The sequence below is a fragment of the Primulina tabacum genome, chromosome 16 (genome assembly GCF_025594145.1).
Source record: "Primulina tabacum isolate GXHZ01 chromosome 16, ASM2559414v2, whole genome shotgun sequence".
Taxonomy (NCBI): Eukaryota; Viridiplantae; Streptophyta; class Magnoliopsida; order Lamiales; family Gesneriaceae; genus Primulina; species Primulina tabacum.
This window is the reverse complement of record NC_134565.1, coordinates 4,754,638-4,779,908: the sequence shown is the minus strand read 5'-3', so window position 1 is coordinate 4,779,908 and position 25,271 is coordinate 4,754,638. Positions and strand designations below refer to the sequence as shown.

At 31.5% G+C, this 25,271-nt stretch overlaps 2 protein-coding genes across 2 annotated transcripts; both read right to left on the bottom strand.

Annotated features, from left to right (window-relative positions):
* Positions 1-16,556: 16,556 nt before the first annotated feature.
* On the bottom strand, positions 16,557-20,265 carry LOC142529166 (aspartyl protease APCB1-like). Its single transcript, XM_075634609.1, is given in 9 exon segments — positions 16,557-16,846; positions 16,956-17,028; positions 17,114-17,228; positions 17,409-17,494; positions 17,586-17,739; positions 18,132-18,371; positions 18,460-18,689; positions 19,171-19,288; positions 19,585-20,265. Coding segments are annotated over 9 exon segments (1,656 nt in total). The 5' UTR covers positions 20,112-20,265; the 3' UTR covers positions 16,557-16,733.
* A 1,955-nt stretch (positions 20,266-22,220) lies between these two features.
* On the bottom strand, positions 22,221-24,785 carry LOC142529401 (protein PLANT CADMIUM RESISTANCE 4-like). Its single transcript, XM_075634934.1, has 4 exons — positions 24,148-24,785; positions 23,158-23,229; positions 22,850-23,062; positions 22,221-22,486 (listed from the first exon to the last, which is right to left on the bottom strand). Exons 1-4 carry the CDS (start codon positions 24,566-24,568, stop codon positions 22,398-22,400), a joined length of 795 nt encoding a protein of 264 aa, XP_075491049.1. The 5' UTR covers positions 24,569-24,785; the 3' UTR covers positions 22,221-22,397.
* Between the last annotated feature and the right edge of the window lie 486 nt (positions 24,786-25,271).

Genomic DNA, 25,271 nt, shown 5'->3' with positions numbered 1-25,271 from the left:
TCGTAATAAAAAATTTCTTATTTAAAATATCACTTTCAAATTTTGTAATACATTTAACAATTGAAAGAATTTCTTTCTTTGTTGTAGAATAATTCTTTTGAGTATTATTCCAAGTTCCAGAAGTATATCTGACAAGAATTTCTTTATATGTATTATCTATTTTTTGTTTAAGTATTCCTCCATATCCAATATCAGAGGCGTCTGTTTCAACTATTTTAAATGCTTCAGGATTAGCAATAGATAAACAAGGGAGTTCTTTAACTCTTTCTTTTATTTTTTGTATTGCCAAAGTATGACTATTAGTCCATGGTTGAGGATTTTTCTTCAACCTTTGAAATAATAATTTACAATCTCGTGCGAGATCTTTATAAAAATCTCCTATATAATTAAGACTTCCAAGAAATCTCTGTAATTGATTTACATCAATGATTTTATCAGGAAATTTATCAGCAAAAACTATTGCTCTTTCAATAGGAATTATTATTCCATTTTCAATATAGTGTCCTAAAAATTTTATCTTAGTTTGAAATAGTTTTACCTTTTTCTGGTTTACTGCTAAACCAGCTTTTTTAGTAACTTGAATAAAAATATTAAGATGTTTAAAATGCTGATCAATATTATCAGAATAAATAAGGACATCATCTATATAGACTATAATATAATCAATATACGAATTATAAATTTCATTCATTATATTTTGAAATTCCATTGAAGCATTTTTTAATCCAAATGGCATTACATTCCATTCGTAATATCCAAATGGTACAGTAAAAGCTGTTTTATATTTGTCTTCTTCTTTTAGAAGAATTTGATAAAATCCTGATTTTAAATCGAAAGAAGAAAATATTTTTCTTTTAAATAATCTATTTAATAGATCTCTTTTATTTGATAATGGATGTTTTATCCATTTTAATGCTTTATTAAGCGGTTAATAACAAGTCTAGGAGCTCCTCTTTCTATTTCAGCTGCATTTTCTACATAGAAAGCTGGAAAACTCCAAGGGCTATTACTTGGTCTAATTAAATCCTTTTTAAGAAGACTGTCTATTTCTTCTTTGCAATAGTTTAAAAGTCTAGGTCCCATAGCAAAAGGCCTTGCTTTTGTAGGAATTTTATCCTCATTAAAATCATCAGTATAAGGAAGACTAACTTGATGTTTTTTACTATTCCAAAAGGCATTAGGAACATACACATATCTCTTTAGATATGGTTTCTGAAAATTTTTTCTTGAATTTCATCAGAATTTATTTTTTCTTTAATATGTTTAAAAAGAACTTCATCTTTTAATGAAGTAACAAAATTTTCTTTATTAGTTACTATTTTTTGCAAAATATTGATAGATTTTGAAACTGGTATTGTTGTAAATGGAAAAAATAAATCATTTCCTTTGATGTTGGTATATAACCCTTTTTCATTAATTTTATTAATGGGAAACAACATTTGGAAAAATGGAGTTCCTAAAATAACAGGAGTAGATATATTTTTAATAAGAATAAAAGTTGTATTTAAACAAACTCCAGAATTACATATTGCTACCTCAGACAATTTGTAATTAACTATGAGAGGTTGCTTATTAGCAGCTGTTATAAACTGAGTGGTCTTTTTATAACATTTAGAAGGAACTATTCCTTCACTGATGCAATTTACATCAGCTCCTGTATCTAATAATGCTTCAATCGTAATTTTAAATTTTTTATTAATAATTAATGTTACCTTTGAGTACCATTTTTGAGAAATAATCTGATCGATTTTATTGATCCAAATCATTTGATTTATTTCATTATCATTATCCTCTTTGGGTAAAATTTCTTCTTCTTCATCAGAAGTAGAATCTTTTTCCCAAATATGATTATTATTAATACTAAGAGTATTTACTCTTTCTTTTAAATATTTGATCTCAGATTTTATCTGATCTATTTCTCCTTTTAATTCGGATATCGTAGGTTCTCTTTCTTTTTGTTTAGCTTTTTCTAATATTTTATTATAAGAATATAATTCATATTCTTGTACCGTATTTTGTATAAGTTTAGTAGGCTTATGATTTGCCATATTTAAGTAATGTTCTATAGCTTTTTTTTTCTATAGGATCTTTTATTTGATCTATAAGATCTAAAATGAAATTTTCTTCATTTGACATAACATTTATTTCTAAGCCCATAAAATTTATAAGACAAGTATCACAATCACAATCTGATTCACAGATTTTATGTTCTGATATTTCAGAATCATTATCTGAACTACTATTAGAATATTCGGAGAATTCATTATCAATAATATTGATATAAAAATCTTTTTGTTTTAAATTTTCTTCTTTATTAAGAAGAATATTTATCAATGATTCTTTTAAATCATTGTTTATATTAAGATTATTAATCTTTTTCTTGACATAACACTTATTAGCCTTATGTCCAATTTTTCCACATTTCCAGCATACTGGAACTTTAGTAGAATCATTTTTTATAAGTTTTTTAAATCTTTTCTTTGAATATTTTTTAGATTTTTCTTTATCTTTTAGATAATGTTTCTTCCTTTTAAAATGAAATCTTTTTCTTTTCTTGTCTTTTTTAGGATATTGTATTGGTTGAAAGCATATTTGCTCACAAAAGTCACCAATAATATTTCGGTTTTCTTCTTTTTGCATATCAAGCTGCCTTTTTAACTTGATATCATTACAAAGAGTTATACCTTCTGCAGTTATTTCTGCAGATAAATCTCCATAAGTAAGAATACTGCAATCTATAGAGTTTGTTGGAGATTTAGATTTTTATCTATTTTTAACTCTTTCAGCAAAAAGAACTGGAAGTCCAGAAATAAATTTTTCTTTCCAGAAATTTGCATTGCAATCATTTCTAGTTAAAACTTTTGTCATAAACACATCTTTATACCATCTAAATTCAGATAGTGTTGGACATCTCAAATTCATTAATTGTTCTTGAGATCTATCTAATTGAAGTTTATTAGCTCAAATAAAATTAGATAGAATGGTATAAATCAGTGTATTAACTGCATCAGACTCTTCTCTTCCATTAAGATCAATTATAGAAGAGTTAATAATTTTATTTTTTGCATCTTTTGAGAGATAAAAATCCCACCAACCTTGAAGTTGGCCAGTAAAACCAGTAATAATGGCTTGAGCAATTTGCCTATCATTATTACCTTTTATTTTTGCGGCAGAAGAGTATATTAACATTTGTTTAATAACAGTTTTAATCTGATATTCAGATTTACCATCTATATTCCATTCAGTAATGGCTTCACCATTAAACTGAACATAATCTTTCTTTTCTTCAATTTGAAGATCAATAGGTGTTGCTTTTTTATAAAAAGGTTTTGCAATTGATACTTTATGCATTTTATTAATCTGCATTTCTTCTTCAGAAGAACTTGAAGAATTTTCAAGTTGTTCATCTTTGGTAATTACCGAAATAGAACCATTTTCTCTTATATTTATTTTTTGTAATCTGTCTATTAGACCTTCCATAAAATTTTCATCTTTTTTAGAACTGAAAAGAAATTTTTCTTGTTTAAGATTAGGAGGGGGTTTTATCATCAAAGTTTTTGAACTTTCTCCACAAGAAATTTGTTGTTTAGATTTAGATAAAATCTCTTCTATTCTTGTAGTTTGATTTCTTAAAGAATGTAAAGTTAAATTGGTAAAATTATTTTGCTGAATTATATGGTCAAAATTACCATTTCCTAATTCGGATTTTATAGGAGCAGCAAATATTTCTTTGTTGCCCTTTTCAATTTGGAGAGTAGTAAATGGAGGATGAAACTCAAAAGATTCTTCTCCTGTTTCATTAACATATAATTTATATGTTGATTCAAGAGTATTTATAAAAGACTCATCTTTAAAATTTGAAAATATTTTATTTCTAGCTGGAAAATATAATTTTTCCATCCATTTGAAGAAATCCAAATTTAATCTAGTTTCTTCAACCCATTCGGTATATCTAGAAGAATATAGATTTTGTTGTTTTGAGTTTAAACAACTTAAAAACCATTTTTTCTTATTTAGATTTTTAATCTTTTCTAAACTTTGTTGAATAGAATTGTTATTATTAATAACCATAACATTGTAACCCATATCTGAAAAAGTAGGAGAATCTGATTTTCTATTATTAACAGAATAACTTCTTTGAAATCGAGAAGTACTAGATTCAGGAAGATCAACCTTATATTCAGGTTGAGATATATTATCATTAGTCTTTTGAAGACCAGATGTACTAATTTTTTCAAAATCAGATATAGAAGAAGTAGAATTTCTACTTTCTTCTGGAAATTTAATTCGTAAATGTCGTTGGGATGAGAATTTAATTTCAACATCACCATCTACATATTGAACTATACTTTCTACCTTTATAGATTCTTCTTTAATAGTAGGAGCAATATTCTCCATTTTCCAGATTTCTGGTAAAGTAACTTGATTCCAATTTATTGTTTTGGGAATCATAATATTACTTTTATTAATATCGATAATAAAGAGTGTAGTTTCACCTATTTTAGAACTAATTTGATTAGTATTAATTCTAAAATTAGAGATTGTAGAATTCATTACTTTATAACATATCCTATATAATAGAACAACATTTTCTGTTCCATCTATCATGTCGAAGCCTTCAGTCTTTATGTTTAAAGTGAGAGCTTTCATGATATTTGGATCAGAAAGAGAAATCGAAAAATTAGGAAAACAACTAAAATGTATTGGTCCTTCACATAATGAGGACTCTACTATTCCTAATAAGGAATCTTCGAATTTGTTATGCCTTTGATCTCTTACTAAAATTAAGGCCGAAGTATTTAAACCTAATCTGGTGAGTGGTTTTAAACCTACTTGAATCATACCCAAATGCATAAATCTATAAGATTTCATATGAATATTTATAAGATTTTGAGATAACAGACTAAAAGAATCATAATCTCCTTTTAGAGGAATAGCTTCTTCAATAGTTTTTATAATATAGTCAGATTTAAAATTAAATCCTTTGGATCTATATATCTTCGTATTAGAAGATACTGTTAATTTCCAGTTAATGCAATAAGAAGATCATCTGAAATAAATAATTGTTCTGATGAAACCTTTTATTCTACCATACATAAACTGGTCGTAGATAGATGAACAAACTATAATTCTTTTGTATTCTTTATATTTTATTTTGATTATCAAAACCATTTTTAAGAATCATTAAATCCTATAAACAATCGGTCATATCGTCCGAGTTCCAAAAAAAATTGTGAGCCGAGACGTCTGGGTTTCTGGGAGGCCCAATTTTATGCTTTGGATCTCCTGCTTGATGTATTAAGAAATTACATTTTAATATAATTTGATCTTTTAAATTATTGTTTATTATGCAAAAGATTTTAAAATATGATTTTTAAATTTTTGATTATGTTAACATATGGTTTTACGTAAGAGTTTAAATCTAATAAAATAGTCATCAAATAAATATAATAATTAATATCTTATGAGCCAAACTTTGAAAACACCTATGTGAGCACCGATGAGGTGTCACTCATCCATTGGATGCACAATTTTTCTATATTTCATCACATCCAATAGGTGATTGATACCTCAACGGTGCTCACATAGGTGAATATTGCTCCTACTATTAAAACTTGGACTGAGGTCTCGATTTTAACCCGAATCGACTCGAAACTTGACCGAATTTTTCCCAATTTGTTTACCATATCTTAAATACACTTAAAGCTCCTAAAACATGTACTCAAGCTCCTAAAACCACGGCTCAAACTTCCAAGAAATTTGCCACCCTCGGCCATCCCCTTCCCTTGCTCTCATCTCAACACATGTCACCCCAAACCATATTTTCTTTCGGTCCTCTCTCACTCCACCACTTGTTCAGCCGATAACACTCACCATTAGGACCTAACTACTCTTCTTAACTAAGCCTAACCCAAGCAACCAGCTGCTGCACCACCCGTAACGGCCGAAACTATCACCTTCTTCCCAACTCACACCAAGCCTCTGAAGACCGAGCTTCTCCCTCAACCAAAATTCTATGACTCCCTCCTAACAACACACTAGGCTCTACACCGTCTGAAACATGGCTGGGTTGGGTTTGAGCACATGCACAGCCCGATCTTACCCCTTTGCGCGCGATCCACCGAAACCATCCAAACCCCCTTGCTGTAAACTCACGGTTTTTAGTCCCCACCCCCTACAGATCGTTCCCAACCCAAAGACAGCAACCTCACAAGTAAAGGGACCCATTCAGCAAGCCATGAGACAGCCCCCTTGCACTCAACGTGAAAATATGAATAACATAACATATAATGCATAGAAATGGTGCAAAAACCGAAATATTATCCATGTGCTTAACTAGATCAAATGATTTCATGAAGGTTCGTACACACAACAGTAATATTGACGTGTATGAAGCAAAACAAAGTAACAAGCGTGCCTGGGGATGATTTGGTGAACAAAGCAAGAAGAGGGAGACCCGAGAGGATTTATCCTTTGCCAATACTGGTGTAGTCGAAAGTTTCCTTTGCAAGAATGGAGGATGACCGAATTATTCAGCTGAGATTTGATGAAACCGAGAGGCTTTTGAATGGAAAAAGGGGTGATCGGCTGATGGGGGGATTACGGGTAGGTAAAGAGATGCTTAGGATTAAATGATATTGTTAATTAGAAGATTAGTGGACAATAATCATGTTAATTAAAATTTTAAAAGATGTTTAAGCCCAATGAGCTTAAAAGTAGGCCCGTTAAATCCAAACGCACTCCCGAAAAATATTTCGCGTTGAAAATATTTTGAAAATATAAGTCGAAACCTCAGAACGTCACCCGATTCGATTAAATTTGCGTACATTTAAAAAATAAAATCATGCGGGTAAAAATACCCAATCAAATCCCATTTTGAAAAATACCCTTAAAAACACCTTATATTAATTTATAAAAATAAATCATGTAATGAAATAATTTTTCTGAGAATTCTCCGGTCTCCGTTCCTCGATCGAACGTGAAATACACTTAGAAACCCTAACGCATGAACTTTTAAAATTTCATGAATTAAATTCTACCATGCAATAATTATGCATAAAAATAATTAATCACGAATTAATAAAATAAAAATGCATTTAATGCTTTAAAACAATTTAATAAAATACCAAAGAAATTTAATAACTTGCATGCATGTGGTTCACGTGGACTTTCAAATTTTCGGGACATTACATGAGCAGCCTTCAAAAGATAATGCAGGGCAGATGTCTAATCAGAAAAAATGTTTGTAACCTTCAATTGGAAAATACATTAATAATTTATAACCACCAACTATATAATAACTGATAATTTATTTATCTCCTAATATATTATATTGTAGCATTTTTCACTACTTAAGGCAAGATAATACTTTACCTTTCAATTTTTCGCTTTTTCACTTGAATTTTATGTAGACTTGTTCTTGCTTATTCTTTTTTTACACACATACGTGTAAACATACATATATATATATACATATATATATATATATATATATATATATATAAAGTAATCTAAATGACACCCAGCATGATTCCTTCTTTCCAATATCTTTATTTCACAAATAAATATAATAATATTTTTTTAAAAAATATAACTATTAAAATTTAGTTAGAAACTCCTCGATTCTTTTTGTATTTTTCAATTTAAGGTCTATCACAAAAACATTGAATTAATATAAATAAAATTTTATGAAATGATCATGGTGACAACAATAATACTACTAAACGCTTATCGCAATAAAGTAATAGAGATGAAAGCATGATAAACAGTTAATTTATTTTATCCACTGGATAACACTAACTTTTGTTGAAGTTATTATTACATACAAATACATAAATAAGTTTGCATGCCTAAAAATTAAGTGAAAAAAAATTCAATTAAAATTTTCAATACCAAAATTGAAAATGAGTCAAGTTATTAAAATTTGATTGAAACTAATAATTTAAATTTATTTCCAAAAATGACATAAAACATGAACATCAATAAGTCGGAAAACAATAACAACAAAGAGAAAATGAAATATATATAGATAGACAAGAAAATCGAAGATTCAACTAATATCATTAATGTTGAGCAATTGATAAAACACGATTAAAGAAACACTTCTCGTAAAATTCAATTGTTTCATTAAAATTTATGCAAATATCACACGTATAACTAAGCAAACTACATTAATCAAAATCACATTAAAATATTAAAATAATATGAATATAAGCAAAATTTTATTTACAAATTGTTATAACTCCAAATTTAAAATTACAAATAAAATAATTATGAAGTGGGCACTATGGCAGCAATGCTAAATCCAAGATTTGATCACGAAGATAGAGTCGTTCAAACTAGTTGTCGATCAGTACACCTTCGTCGTCGTTTTCTAGATCATCCATAAGAAAATGTTCTATTTCTTCTAATCTTCTCTGGACAGAATAATCGAGCTCTCCACCAGGCTGATTTTGTTGTTGCTGTGGAACACTACCGTGCTGCTGACTCGTGTATTGCAGAGCAGTTTGATTTTGCTGTGCATTAATGGAAGATCCGGCTGTCGCTGCTGAAACTGTTGGTGCATTAATGGAAGATCCGGCTGTCGTAGGTGAAGATGGTGTTGCGCTGGAACGTCGTGCTGCTGATCAGATTCAGTTCTCGAACGCTTGTGGGATGTCAGGTTCTCACTTTCAGAAGTCTCGTGTATGGCTTTACAAGAATCAGAAGCGGCGGCGGCCGGTTTTCTCTCACGAATCCGGCACAGAACGCAGTCATCTAGCTGCAAAAGTGGCGAACAAACACGGCATAAAAAAACATGTCGGAATGGATCGGACTTGAGAAAATTGCGGGAAAAAGGACCGGCCATATTTACAAAAACATGTTGAGAGAGTTCTTACCCGCATGGATCCCGTCGGATGTCTCGGAGGCTGGTTAATAGTGTACTCGTGCATTATCCAGTTAGTCTTCTTTCCATTGGAGGCCTTCCCTTGGTAAAAAACCAAGGTCCTCTTCAATCCAATACATTCATTATTATCAAATATTTTTTTACCAATCGCCGTTGCCTTCCAAAATCCATCACCGGCGGCTCGGTTCGGTCGACTGCCATTCATATACTTCCGGTCTCTCGGGGTAAAAAAGTACATTAATCCATCATCCCCCCAACTTGTATTAGTATCTGCAACAGATAAAAATATTTTTTGAAAACATAAAATTCTTTATTAGTTAGTCAAAAAACATCAAAACACACATGCAAGCATATATAACAAAGTAAACCGCCCTCCTTAATTCTAACAAAATTTCTACAATCCACCCACTGATCACGATCATGCACACACCACACAATATATCACAAATCTATTTTATAATCTAATCCAATACAGACTGAAGAAAGAAGAAAGTACCGGCCAACTCCCACGGATTATACTTGTAAACATCTACGGTGCGGATATAGTCGCATGTGAGTGGCTGGTTATTGATCTTCTTGTTTAGAAGGAGCATGAGTTCTGTGTCTGTGGGATTGAAACGAAGCCCCACCGTGACCGGATTAATCATCGTCTGCTGCTGCATGTTGAAACTAAGTTTTTTATCTAGGCCAAGTTCGTGAGAGAAAGAAAAATCAATAGAGGAATATATATATATATAGAGAGATATATAAAAAGCATTCTATTCGAATTTGGAGATAAATTAAAGATAAACATGATGTGATTTGTTTATATCTTAAAGAATGTTTGATCGGTTTTAAAAAATTATTTGGTTTACATTTTTTTTTCAAAGTTTGGCTCATAAGATATTATTATATTTACTTGATGACTATTTTATTAGATTTAAACTCTTACGTAAAACCATATCTTAAAATCTACTGCATAATCGAAAATTTAAAAATCATATCTTAAAATCTTTTGCATAATAAACAATAATTTAAAAGATCAAAATATATTAAAATGTTATTTCTTAACACATCAAGCAGTAGATCCAAAGCATAAAATAAAGCCTCCCAGAAACACAGACGTCTCAGCCCACAATTTTTTTTTTTGGAATTCGGACGATATGATATATCGTTTATAGGATTTAATGATTCTTAAAAATGGTGATAATCAAAATAAATTATAAAGAATAGAAAAGAATTATGATTTGTTCATCTATCTATGGCGAGTTTATGTATTAGAATAAAAGGTTTTATGACAACAATTATTTATTTCAGATGATCTTCTTATTGCATTAAAAATATTAATATCTTTATGTATAATATTCAAAATTTAAATAGTTTATGTCATTGATTACTATTAATATTTAATGGAACAATATTTTTTTTAAATCCCTAAAAAATAGGAAGATTTTATAAAGGCAGACAAATAAATAACAACTAATTAGGAAAAAAGAGGTTTTATTGGCGTGGCAAGAAGTGTAGTAAAGGATTTGAAGCCCTTCGTTGCTCCCTCAAATGCTTATTATTCTATTAAATTTAATTCGATCATTAAAATTTTAATTAAAAATATCATACAAATCATTAATTAAATACTGAAGTCCTTATTTTATTTTAATAGAACATGAAATGTTTTTATTATTCAATAATTATAATAATTTCATTATCCTGATAAACACGTAATTTCTTATTATCGATAAATAATTGTAGAATAAAATAGTTGAGGTGAAAATAGAACATCATGAAATCAGATATATGTGTATGGTTTAAGAGTCCAAATATTTTGTGATATTCTCTGTATCATTTTTCGTAACATTCTTAATTATATACAAGTTGTAACAAATTTAATGAGTTGCGATTTTTTTGAACTTCTCATAATCAATACGCGTGACAAATCTTAATTGATGATACACAAATTCTGATTGAATATTTCTACCGGTACTTAAATGAGCTGTCTGGTTTTTTTAAACTTCATATCCCTCACATTTTCTTTACCTGAAAATATGAATGATAGACACAACAGATAAATGAAAAAAGTAGTGAAAACTAGGCAGTAGCTTGAGAGAGGTCATACAAAAGTGTGTCAAGGATCACGCACCTATTGCATGGCTCTGCAGTTCATGCCCAAGTAATGCACTCTTCGTCTATTTAGCTAACATGAAAATCAATGGCGAATTCGCCTCAAAACTCACAAGCAAAACTTGTGTTACCGACCTAACTTGTGCAATGCCTTTACGTCTCTCTCTTTTCCCCACATTGCTCTTTCTTGTGTTTCTCCATTGTGTTTCCGGTTTCCCTAAAGGCCATTGCCCAGAACACAATTGCTTAGTGTGGGCCGAATTTGCTAACTTCAGCCCCATGTGCGCCGTTCATGCAAGGCGTGGCAGCTTCACCAGTGCAGTCATGTTGTGATAGTCTTAACCAACTCTACGGCCAGAAGCCTACTTGCCTTTATCCATTCCTCAATGACCCGTCTGCCTTGAGTTCCTTTAACACAACGCTTGATTTAAACTTTAAAAAATATACATGGAACAATCGAAGTTTCCAGCTTTTGAATGCCTTCCTAAGTACAAACAAGAAACTCAAGAATCTATCCAATAATTTTAACCTAATAGTAGGTCTCTTGTGAGACGATGTCACGTATCTTTAGTCGTGAGACGGGTTAATCATGCTCATATTTATAATAAAAAAGTAATATTTTTAATACTTTTTTAATGGGTGACCAAAATATAATATCAGTCTAACAAAATAAACCCATGATGTAACGTCTCACTCATTTTTAAAATTCTACTGGACATTTTTTTTTTCAAAAAAATAAAGCTCGCATTTTCGAAATAACATTTAAAATAATTGTAATTATCCTACCGTAAAAATAGTGCAGTTTAAATTAATCAAACTCATCCAAAATCATACGTAAACATAAACGAGTAAAAATCTTAAATTCATCAACGTATGAAAATATTCATCTTCTCTCAATCTCATAAATCGTAATGCGGAAAACATGTGCTCGGGTCGTGTCACCCCACCAAGTCTGCCTACTCAGAGTTCGGCACCTCCAGTCTCCTCACCATTTAGCTCACCTGCATCACACACGCCTAGTGAGTCTAAAGACTCAACACGCCTGTACCAGGAATAACAAGTACATATACATGGCACACATCAGTGAAAAATATCATACTCAACATATCTTTCGTGAACTTAAAAGCATAACGTAAACGTGTTGTGTAATGCCAACATACCTTTCATGAACTTTAAAATATGAACATAAACATGTCGTATAAAATCATGTCGTGTCAAATCATGTCATCGCATATCATCATATACGTGTCAAAACATGTCATCTCATGTTATCATATACGTAAATGTGTCGTGTAAAATCATATCGTATTAAAACATGTCATCTCATGTCATCATATACGTATACATTTTCTTTTTAATTGAATTCAGTTCATTAGTTGTGACTTTCGTATCAGCTCTATCGTATCAGCTCTATCGATGGATCCATCTACATGTAACCGTGGTACCCGACGGCGAGGAACATCAGCGACAGTATTACCCGTCCACTGAGCCCGCGCCTCAGCTCATCATATCTCATATCATCGTATACATATACATCGTTAGTCACAACCAAATCCCATCCTTCAAAAATAACATCATAATCATCACTTAATAAAAACATGTATATACGTAATTTTTCCTTTAAACCAAGCATGTAATGTATTTATCGTAATTCCATAAAATTCAGGAACGTGATGCATAAACATTTAAAAACATGATAAAATGTGCTCAGGGCGCTGTCAGGACTAAAATCTCACCTCGGGTACAAAATGATCATTTTGCCCTTGGAAACCCAAAAATTATCGTTTCACCCCTAAACGTAAAATTCCACATTTTTGACATTTTCTTAATTCTATTGACTCTAACATGTCCCAAATAATTATTTAAGTCTATAAGAATTTTCTCATTTTTTTATTTGGCTTAAATCGATGAATTTTAAATTAATCTTTAAATATATCATATTAATGCGTTTCAATCCCGAATTAAACCAAACCTTAGCATAAAATTCCCAAATTAAAAACTTAGACTTCTAATAATTATTTGAGCTTAAATATAATTTTCCATAATTTTATTAAGCTTAAATCTAAGCGTTTTAGTTTAATTCTTTAATTAATGTTTCGTACGTCGATTAAATCCCGAATAAATCCAAAACTCCTTATTTTGCTCCGAAACTTACCAAACTCCTAAAAATATCCCAAAACATATTTAAAATCATTCTTAGACGTAAATTCGAGTCCATTTCATAACTTAACCAAATTATTTTAAAAACTTGGACCGAAATCCCGATTTTAACCCGAATCGACTCGAAACGTAATCAAATTTTTCTCAACTTTTTACCACACTCCTTAAACCATGACTTCGGGCTCCTAACTCACGGCTGAAATTTCCAGAAAAATAGCATAACTCTCGGTCTCTCCAATTTCCCTCCCTTGTGCACTACCTTCCCTAAAACTCACTCCACTAGCCACACCCAACGTACCAGCCATGAACCGACCTTCCCTTGACCACCTAGGGACCCTACTTGACACACTAGACACAAGGCTTCAGCTCAATGCAAGCTGCACAAGACCAACGACCGCTATACACCAAGGAGTTCCTACCGCGTCAACCTTTCAAAACATGACTTGATCGTTCGATCCGGCGACTCCAGCGTAGTTCGAGCTATCCCAGCCCCATCTCAGACCTCCCTAGGGTCTGATCCTGTGCTGGAGCAAGCCCTCGCACAGCTGGTGTAACAGGAGCTTGGATCGAACCACACACCTCACAACCAATCGGCCCTCATCCTTTATCATCAAAACCCAAACAATCTGCTCACACCAGCACCTAAACCTCTACGACCATGGACTGTAGAGGCCCTTGACAACCTTATACAGCAGCCCCTTGCAACACATATCAGCAAGATTATGAGTAGCAACCGAAAAATGCAAGCATTCAAAGAAAAACTGAAAAATCGTGCATGTACAAGGCTGGATCGATAAACTTTCATGCATTTTCATAAAAATCAGTATACTATCAGCGTGTATGAAGAGAAAAGGGTGATACATGCGTGCCTTATGAGTTTGAAGATCAAGAACGATGCGAGGGAACCCGGGAGGATTTTCTTCTTCGGAGAAAATTCTACCGACACTATCTTGGGGGAAGAAGCTATTGATAAAAACGTGAGGAAAAGGTGGTGGGGGAAAGGGTTGTCGGTTGGTGGGGAGGGTAATTGTGTGGGGTAGGTTTAATTAGTTAATGGTTTAGTTAAAAGCTTAAGAGATTTTTAAGCCCAACGAGCTTAAAAGTTGGCTCATTAAATCCAAACATACTTCCGAAAAATATTTCATGTTGGAAAGATTTTGAAAATATTAGCCGAACCCTCAAAAAGTCTCCCGATTCGATAAAATTTGCGTACCGTTAAAAATTAAAATCTTTAATGCATGATCCTTTAAAATTTTATGAAATAATTTCTATTATGCAATAATTATGCATAAAATGCATAAAAATATTTAAACACAAATTAACAAAATAAAAATGCATTTAAAACTTTAAAACAATTTAATAAAATATCAAAGAAATTTAATAACTTGCATGGATGTGGTTCACGTGAACTTTTCGATTTTCAGGACGTTACACATGAGACCTTCTCACATGAGTTTTTGTGTTAACGCATATGTATTACGTTGATTATTCATTAACTTTTAGAGTGTGTTTGGTTGAATGGATTAAACAAAGATAGATTAATAGTCAAACACTTATCCAATGTTTGATTAAAATTTTAAGATATTTTAATAATAACTTTGACCTGGTTTAAGATCCAATTTTGTGGATAACTATTTGATTATTAATCTAACAAATCAAGTGAGATACACTATCAAAACTCAATAAATTACATTTTTATCATTTTATTTCTTAGAGTGTGAAGTTATTTATTGAATACAAAGTTTATTTTAGAGTGTTGTACGTTAGATGTCGATTCTGATATTTAATATATATTATTATTATTTAATTTGATTTAAACTTTAAAAAATATAAAGATATATTTATATTTTGAAAAAATAATTTATTTGTATATATTTTAATAAAATAATAAAAACTATATTTTAATGTTGGTTATGCGTATCAATAATAATTTTATTTTTATTATATTTAATTTTATGATATTTATACTTATTAATTCAAAGAATATTAATATCTTTATTATTAACATTATTATTATTAGCAAAGGTATAATAGTAAATTTATTAATATTTAAAAGCTAATTACATATTCAAAATATTGAATCAAACCATCTTAATAGTATGACATGATGTTTGATTAATAATATATCAATCTTGTTATCTATAGCATAACCAATCATTTATTTATCTTATCACTTGTACCAAACACACCCTTAAGGTTTTAATGATGGACAAATATAATAAATTAAACCTATATGTATTACATTGATAATAATTATATATTAACACGTGGAATAAATAATTTATAAATTCATAATATTGTAATGCGTTTCAATTATAAATATCGTCTTTTTTATTCGGTTATTTGATATGTATGTCGATTTATACTGTGACTAACTCGTTTTTAAGGTCAAATACTTATTTATTTTGTTAGATGGATATTATATTTTGGTGAAATAGTCTCACATGTTTATTTTGTTAGACGGATATTATATTTTGGTCACTCGTAAAAACTACCAAAAATATTATTTTTTTTATTGTAAATGTGAGCATGGTTGATCCGTCTCACGATTAAAGATATGTGATATCGTCTCACAAAAGACCTACTTGTACGTTAAAATGTTCGACGACAACTAGTTACATTTCGTTTAGTCAGCGAATTTGTAATCTTCCTTCTGTATTGTAACTCTCCAGAAAACTCCATTCCAGAATTAATAAGAAAGCTTAATTTTGTTTATATTAATTTAATGAATTTGTGATAGACCTGAATTTTTGAAAATTACAAAACGAATTGAGGAGTTTCTAACTAAATTTTAATAGTTATATTTTAAAAATAATAAAATTATAGTTACATCAGTTATTATAAAGCTGGTGGTTATAAATAACAGTGGAAATAATATTAAATTAATTGCATAATTAAATTAGAATTAGAGTTTAAGTTAACAAATTTTAACACCATATATTTGTTATTATTTGATTTTTATCTAATTAATTAATTTGCGTCACATCTATACTATTCTATTAAGTTTGAGACACTTAGAGTAACTAACTTTGATGTCATGATCTGTTTTAATAATTATATATATTAATAAAATGTTAAAATTTTAGTTCGGCGGATAGAATCGTTATTTCTTGGGATTTAGGTTATATTTTCAATTTTTACTGAGGTCATTTTTGTATTATTTTATTTTTCAATTTATTTTTTAATTTATATATCAAAATTACAGTGTAGTCTCTCACTATTTCTTATAATTATATTTTGATCCTCATTTAAATATAAATCAAATGGATTATAAAAAATATTGCACAAACACACAACGCGTACATCGGTGCACTAGTAAAATATGAGTTCTCGTACAATTCACACTTAATACATGCTGTGAACTGAAAGATAGCCTATGTTTTGAACTAAACCTATTTGTTCTTTTATTTCCTTCAACAAAATGATCAAATAAAGCAGCTTAGATTGAACAAAAATTCCACTATACATTAGGTGGGAGACAATGAGTTAACTCCTTCCTCTTCTTTAATGGAGAACAAAAAGGAAAAGGTTGGAAAGGCCATGGATGACTTTGTACATAGGACGGACAGTTTTGGCATGATCCAAAACCTCAGAATAACAAAGGAGTTTCTGAACTTTGAGGCAGGGCACAGTCTGATTGAACCCAACCAATTTTCTCGCTCACGTTGTCATAAACAAATAGACGACCACGCATTGAGATATCTGTCAATACAAAGAGAAAGTAGAGTAACTGATGATGAGCCAAAAGAGGAACTTGTGTTCTATTCGATCAATTATGTTGATTCTCGCACTTCTATTTGATAGTTCATACCTCCAAGAATGAATGTGGATCCATCGTGCAATTTCCGACCATTAAGGATGCCCAAACACACATTACCTATGCTCTGCACAAGCAAAAAGTCTTATATTCATTTTGTAGCGCTAGAGTGAGTGTCTTTTAAAATTAATAATATGCAAGGAAATACTCACGTGTCTCACTAAGTAGCCTTCAGGAGGAATCTGAAGCTTTTTGGGCACAGCCCACCAATTGCTTCGGAATTCAAGGTTTAAAGGTTTGAAGAACTGCGCAATGTCTTCGATAGATCTAAAAAAGATGGACAGTTTTAGAACCGATTCAATAAGAGTTACTTTTGCTCGAAATTAGATGTATAAGCACTTTCCGCAACCAGTGATCCCAGTTCACGATATTCATAAGAAAAGAAACTTTCATCAATTGGAAGCAAGTTAAAGTGAGACCATACAGTTCCAACATTTTCTATTATACCTCAAGGGGGCACTGGCTTGCCAGCATACGGGTAAAAACGAGTCTGACATGTTACGCACAAGGCTTTCACTGGAAATATCATCAAGCTGCAATCAAGAGTTAATATTAAAAACAATTTATATAGTGCTGAAGGACGGTTATGATTAAAATTCTTCTAAGAATAACCTGTTTACTTACAAAAGTGACTAGATCATTGTATGCTCCTTCTGTAAAGTAAGTGTATGTGCTCCCGGTGTCAAAAACTAGACTTCCTTGTCCATTCCCTTCGTTGCCAAATCTAATCTGCCTTGTTCCATAACTGATTTTTACGATTTCCGTCTGATAAGCATTGCTGGACCATAAAATGCATTTGGGCTGTAAAAATCTGAATCTCTCTTGAATGTAACATAGAAAAATCAAGAAAATTGTGAAAATATTTACTATAATACCGTTCAAGCAAAAATAATCTCACAGAGACGGGAAAAAAAGACCAATTTACTGAACATTGAAACTCTTGAACAGTTTAAACTGTAATAACCATAACTCTCTATCTGTCTAATGCCACGAGACTAACTGAAACTCTTCTATCCCACATGTTCTCTCGCATTTTCTGCAAAACGTTCTTCCATAAAGTGGAATACTCTACTGAAATGATTCAGCAGCTAACTGGTTATAATGACATTTGACATCAAAATATTAAACATGAAAACAAGAAAATAATGGCATCTTGAAAATCCTACTCACAGAACGTTGCTGTGAAGCATGGGGACCCAGGCAATCTGCTGATGCGGAACAAAATCATCACCAAAGAACAAATAACCACCACCGTTAGCGCTAGTCGCAAGGCAGTGTCCTATGACATTCTTTATTATTCCTTGGCGAGCCAGTTGAGAAGGCAAGCTAATTTTGGCCTTGCTAAGTCCAAGAATTCCATCTGTCTTCCCCAGTGTGTTTAAAAGCATACCTTGCTGGTCATATGCACAACTACGTAATGAACCAAAAGAAAATAAACATCGAGATCAGTAAGTGGCATACAAAAAGTTCTACCCGGGCCGCCAAAAGATTACATTACCCAAAAACTACTTTTGAATGTGCCAAGGAACCATTAGCAATGTTTAGATAAAGTTCATCCCTAGCAAGAACTCCCATGGAGGAGCTATGGTCTGCATATTCTATCTCATAATCACATTGGTGGCAAGTGTCACAGTATTTGGTTCTTTGACTCCCTTGAACTTCAAAGCAATAAGAATCCCTATGCGGTATAATGTTAGCTTCGGCCGGCTTATAAAAAGGGTGTGCTCCCTGGATAACATATTTCGAGCAGAGTTTCATGATTACCATACCATAAGCAGTAAAGGGAATATAAAACAAAGTCCAATGGACCCCATTTCTATAACACAACAGGCATAGTCTCTCATAGATATTTCCCAACATCGTTGAGCCATACATAAAATATATGATCATTGTTCGAGCATTTTCTAATGCATGATGAACAGAGCTTCATCATCATCATCGTTCATTGAATGAAACAAGAAAAAAATACTGTCACTGCAAAAACATCTGTCTTGCATATTAAAATGCTGTCTTTCTAAAATGAATTTTACTGTTTTTCGGCTCTCCTTTCTTTTGTGCTATGGTTGTAATTATACAAGTGATAATAGTGGTAGAAGAGCCAGCACACAAATGCTATAATAACACGTGCAGTATATATGTGAGACAGAGACTGCGTAATAGTGATACAACCATAGGCTGTGCATAAAATTTTTTAAGCCATAGGCATTACCTTGGCGCAGCTGGTGCAGGGGGCATCACATTGAATCCATGTTAAGTCACTCCCAGTATCAATATCAAGAAAATAAGGCCTTGGAGGACTCCCAAAATGTAAATACGTGTAATACAGCCTGTAATATGATTTTAAAATCGTAAATTGCATATTTTCATCACAAGAGCATCACCCCAAACCCCAATATCAGAATTTGTCCCTCTAAATGTACTAAAACAGAATTTGTTCTGCAGCCAAATGCATGCATCTATCTCACACTTGAAAGCTACTAGATTGGTTCAAAGCTAACAATATAAGGCCATCTTAACAACTTAGGAAAAATACGCAAACGAAAGAATATCCATTCATTAAAAAATCCATCATTACTAATATCAGAAAAAATTTCAGAAAAACAACGAGCCAAATTAAACATACCCGTCAGGATAAATGTTACCCTTAACAGGCACCACACTGGAAGCATCAACTTTCGACGCAACCGATACAAATTTCCCAGCTTCAAACGTCGTTAAAACCGGGCGAGATTCCGAGTCCACAAATCTTCCAAGCTTAAGTTCAATTTACCCCAACAAATTTTTCTGATACAACGGGAAAAGAAACGTGCTTTGCGATCCATTATTTTCACGACGATCATCATCACCATTTTCAAACCGTAATTCGAAAAGGGTCTCTCCAGAAAGAGAAACCCAGAGATATAAGGCGATCAGAGATATACCCAGAATCGGGAGAACACTTTTTGAGCTTTTGTAAAAGAAGTTTTGGGCAGAAAAGGTACGATTTTGGGAGGCTAGCGGTGGACTATCAACAGGAGGAGTTGGTGTTTGATCGTCGTTAGATAGAGTGTAAGCAGTAATAGTTTTGCCCAAAGAGGGGTTGTCCGGCGGAGGCAACGTGATTATCACCACGCCCGTTAGCTGAGGCGAAGGATTATGATTCACCTCCATTATCGCCTACTGTGTGCTTACGATTGCGTGATTCTCTCTGGTTTTCACCTCGCAGAAGAGGTGAAGAAGGGAACAGGAAGGGGCGACGACTTTTTGAGTTGCTCAAGTCAACGGTAAAAATTGCAGAGGAAGATCACTTGCATGCTCCAACTTATTTAATTTATTTTATGAGAAATTTTGGTTTTTAATAATTCTCTCGATTGGCTCTCTTGTTGTGAAATTTTATTTAATATTAACTTTGTTGAGAATGTTTTTTTATCTGTGAAAGAAGTCAATTCTATCGATATTCACAATAAAAAGTAATACTCTTATTATAAAAAGTAATATTTTTTATGGATGACCAAAATAAGATATATGTCTCACAAAATACGATCCGTGAGACCGTCTCACACAAATTTTTGTCATTTTTTCGACTCATTAAGATAACGGATGATTCAAAATAAAAAAAAAGATTAAAATTTTCTAAAAATTAAAATATTTAAGACGAAAATCAATTTGATAATATGAATAAACAAAATCGCGAAGAGGCAAGTAAACAAAATTACGATTTTCTCATTATTTTAAATATTTTTGAGGATGTTAAATTAAATTATATATTGATTTTATTGATATTTATAATTTTTATTTCACAACTTTTATCATATAATCGATCAATTTAGATTGTTAAAATGTTATTATATTAGTTATTTGAGATCGCCGGGTGAGGTTTTTTCCGCTATTATCTGAGACCGAATCGGAGAAGGTTTATACTACTGCATGACAAGGGGTGACAGTTCATTTTAATATTCATGTGTACAAGAATTAGTAGGAATGTCCCACATGCTATATATAAATCATCGATACACACACACATATATATATAGTGGCGGAGCCAGAAATATGGCTCCGTTCGGGCTAAAATTTTAAACTATATAATTTTTTAATATATTAAATTGATTTATCCGGACTAATATTATATTATTCCAAAATTATATAAAATTTACATATAAGTTTTTTAAAAAAAATTGGGTCACCCGGACTTTAGAGCCTTTGGCTCCGCCTCTGCATATATAAAAATATGATATGATGAACGTCTCTTACAAAGCATTTCATGGACACCGCAAGATGTTCACATGAATATCTTGTGAATGTCACATTAATCGGTATCGAGAAATATGTTGTATTAAACGTTCACGTGAACATCTTGTGATGCCCATGAAATGTCAAACATATAAAAACTATATATATTTATATATCATTACATTTTTCCACACATTCGTTTTTAATATAACACACACATACATATACTTATAATTACATTACAAAAAAATAAAATGAAGCAAATATATCCAAAAATAAATGCAATTTTCTATATTTAATGAAGTACATAATATGAGAAGGAATTGTATTATCAATCGGGACGTTTGCACATGTTGCATACATATGTGTTATTTTCGTGTTAAATTTTTTTTGTTATTTTAATTTAATGTTTTTTATAATAATTTCTGACATCATAATGATCATTTAAAAATTCAAAATTTTGGATAAAGATCAAATAAAATATTTTAGTAATTCTAATTTTTTTGAAAAGTAGACATGATAATTATAAGATAATACATAAATTTACTAAAATAATTTTTTAAAATTGACATCAAATTTAGCTATTTTATGTAATTTAAATTTAATAATACAAACAATTTTGATATAAAATATAAAATATAGAATTATGAAAAAAAGAAAATGCAAGTGCTGGAGCAACAACTTAATTCCTTTGGATGAAAAATGTCATCGGAAGGATTTCACACACACACACACATATATATATGTGTGAGCCTTAAAACATTTATAACAAATAGCAAAACATACGCATATAGCGGGCTTAGGGGTGGGAAAAAATACCGAAATACCGAAAAACCGTACCGAAAAAATATCAAACTTACCGAAATACCGAAAATAGCTTTTTATTATTATTTTTTTAAAATTTAAATTCGGTATACCGAGTATGAACTTTTTTCATACCGAAAATTCGGTATACCGAATTTCCGGTATCGGTATCGGTATGGAATTATATTTTCGGTACGGTATACGGTACCGTAGTTCGGTACGGTACCCACCCCTAAGCGGGCTAGTTTACTACATTATCGTTTACACACCCCAAATTTGAAAATTTAAAAAAAAAAAAAAATACACACAATAACACCAAAACTAATCAAACGCACTCAGTGTAACATAAATCCAATGTAATTAATTCAGCGATTATATATATGTGTTACACGTAATAAATTTGACATTGGTACATGCATTTGCTCACATCATCATCCTTTGCCCTGGCGGAGGTGTCATCCCGAACTGCTGGTTCTGGTGTTGCCTCATCTTCGCCTGATTCCCCTGCCAACCTATCCAAAAGACCAAAAAAAAAAAAAAAAAAAAAATTGGTAACATTGTTTTTTCCGCCATCATGCATATGTGCGATTTTAGTATGTTATATCGTCAAAATTAAGTCTTCGTGCACCTATGTTTTTGTATTTTAGTCATTTATTTCTAGAGAAGTTCTTGTGTGGCACTGAATACATTAGCTTCATGTTAGTAACACGTCAGTGACATACGGAAAAGGACTAAAATTATCAGAACAACATAGATTAGAAGACTAAAACTGAAGTTCCACAATGTATGGAATTTGATTTTTGAAGAGTTTCATTTGACTAAAATCCAAGACTTGGCCAATTAAGATTTAGTAAGGATTTGAGGCATTTACTTACCAATAGCAGGGTCATATCCCATATGCTGAAGCTCTCTGTACTCTTGACACAGAGCACACCACTCACAAAAACAGTGAACCAACCAGTCCTGTGCTGGTGACTCCATCAGCCCGAATTTAGCCCTCAACTTGGTTCTATATGTGCATGACATTATGCACGGTATCGCGATACAAAACGCGATGCAACCATACAACACCCCACTCGTTGCGCATGCTATATAACACAGACATTAAATCGAACCATATAAACAAAGCGTATGAATAAATATCTAAACAGTGTGTATGTTATATGTTGAACTGATCACTCACTGGTGTTGCCAGAGTCCAATATCTCCGCAATCTGCCCAAACGTTATGCAGGGAAAGCACGCCGTGATGAGAGCTGCATAAATGTTTTACTCGTTAATCGTTTACGTTGCTTTTACTCGGAAGTCAGCATGATTAGAATTGGATTGGATTAATAATCAAACTCTATGAGTGTTTACTATAAATAATTTATGAAAACATATTTATAATTTACATATATTTTTAGCCAAATTAAAATAAATAAATTTATATTATTGAAGTGTTAAAAAGAAATATTTATAAGACTTTGATTAAAAAACTTAAATAAATAAAATAATAGAAAAATTAAATGTAACATTTCTAGATAATTATTACTGACTGAAAAATGATATAATGCAATATTATTAAAGATTATATTATTAAAAATATTTAAAAAATTAGAAAAATATCAACTATATATTTTATTTATTTTTTAGAAAAATTAAGGAACATCAAAAAATCTTTTAATTAATAATAAATTAGTTAAAACAAAGATAATTAAATATATAATATAAAAATGTGAAATAATATTTTCTACCGTAGTTATAATTTAATTTTATTATACAAAGTGTAGTGATCAAATGGTACAATTGAGGTTCAAAATTTAATCATAATATCAATCCTAATCAAAATCAATCAAATTAAACAAATTATTATTTACGTATAATTATTCCAAATCCTATATAATCACTATATAATTTATCTATGTAACTCAATCATTTAAAGTAAAGGCAACCTTAATTAATTGATATGTATATTATAATTTATAAAGAAACTAAAGTTTTTAATCTTACGAAAAATTTACATATATTTATGTTATCTGTGGAAAAAATATTATTTTGGGACTGGTTAAAGGGAACTAAGTGGGATTTATTCAATTCAGAGTTTTGGTGAATTTTAATGATTTTTTCAAATGATAGACTTTTATGCATTTGATAGATTTTTATCGTAAAATCTGAAGGAGATAAGTGAGTACCATTTTGAGGATCATTCATGCAATCAAAGAGATTACTGTTCCAAGCTTTATCTTGTTGAGGTGCGACGAAGTTGAATGGCGGAACCGGCGAAGCCATCACCGGATGGCCCATCTGCGGCCGCGGCACCTGATGAGCAAAATGCATGTTTGCCGGAGGGGGAACATGCTGATTAGGAAGCTCATGATGATATTCACTATTCAGTGGAGGAAATTGTGCAGGCGTTTGATCTTGATGATGATCTTGAGAAGAAACATAGTACAAGTCGTCGTCTTCTTCTCCTCCTGTGTGCGGGCTGTTCTTTTGGGGTTTATTGTTACTTGGCGGTTGGGATCTCGGCTTAGTCACCGGCTGCTCGCTTTCGGGGAATGAATCGTCGATCGTTTCTTGAACTTGCGGTTCGTTGTTTCCGACGCGGCCCATGGCGGATTGTTTGGCTTCGCTTCTCTTGGTTTATTGCTTTTTGAGGCCTGGTATGTGCATGAATGTATGTGTCTAGGTCAAGGTAATGTGATCTTTTAATGAGAAGAAATGGGAAACTATTATAGGCTAGTTGCCAATAGTTTATTCCCCTTTGCAGTTTTTAGGAGACTTTGGGCTGGCAAACATCACTTGGGATTGAACATTTTGTTTAAATAATTGGATTCATTTGGAAATTAATGCAAATTATCACTACTAGTAGTTAATATATATATTTACAAATTACATATACGTATAGGATAAAGATGCTTTTTTGGTTGTATTTCGTTTGGAGACTAGGTCAACTCTTTTTTCAAAAAAAAAAATTGAAACCTTGACTTTAGATTATGTCCTAATTCGAAAGTCGCCGGCCCCATGGAGAAATTATATTGTCACACACACACACACACACTATATATATATAAGTTTTGTTATGATCTTCAGTTAATTGTGTCAACTTCAATTCCACCGATGACGTACTACTCACACATTTGATATACAATTTTGATACGTTTCATCACATCCAACAACATATGAGTGTCATCATATTGATGAGTACAAAGGTGAGCACGGTTATTAGACATAGTAAGAAAAATGTATATATTTATATACTAATAATAAAGCAAGAGATCCAAATAATAACTACCTTTTGGTAAAAACTTTTCCT

Coding starts and splice junctions, on each gene's coding strand:
- LOC142529401 (XM_075634934.1), bottom strand. CDS start 24,568: ATGGGCCGCGTCGGAAACAACGAACCGCAAGTTCAAGAAACGATCGAC. Junction 23,230..24,147: donor CATGAATGATCCTCAAAATG/GTACTCACTTAT, acceptor ACATTTATGCAG/CTCTCATCACGGCGTGCTTT. Junction 23,063..23,157: donor ATTGGACTCTGGCAACACCA/GTGAGTGATCAG, acceptor TGTGTTATATAG/CATGCGCAACGAGTGGGGTG.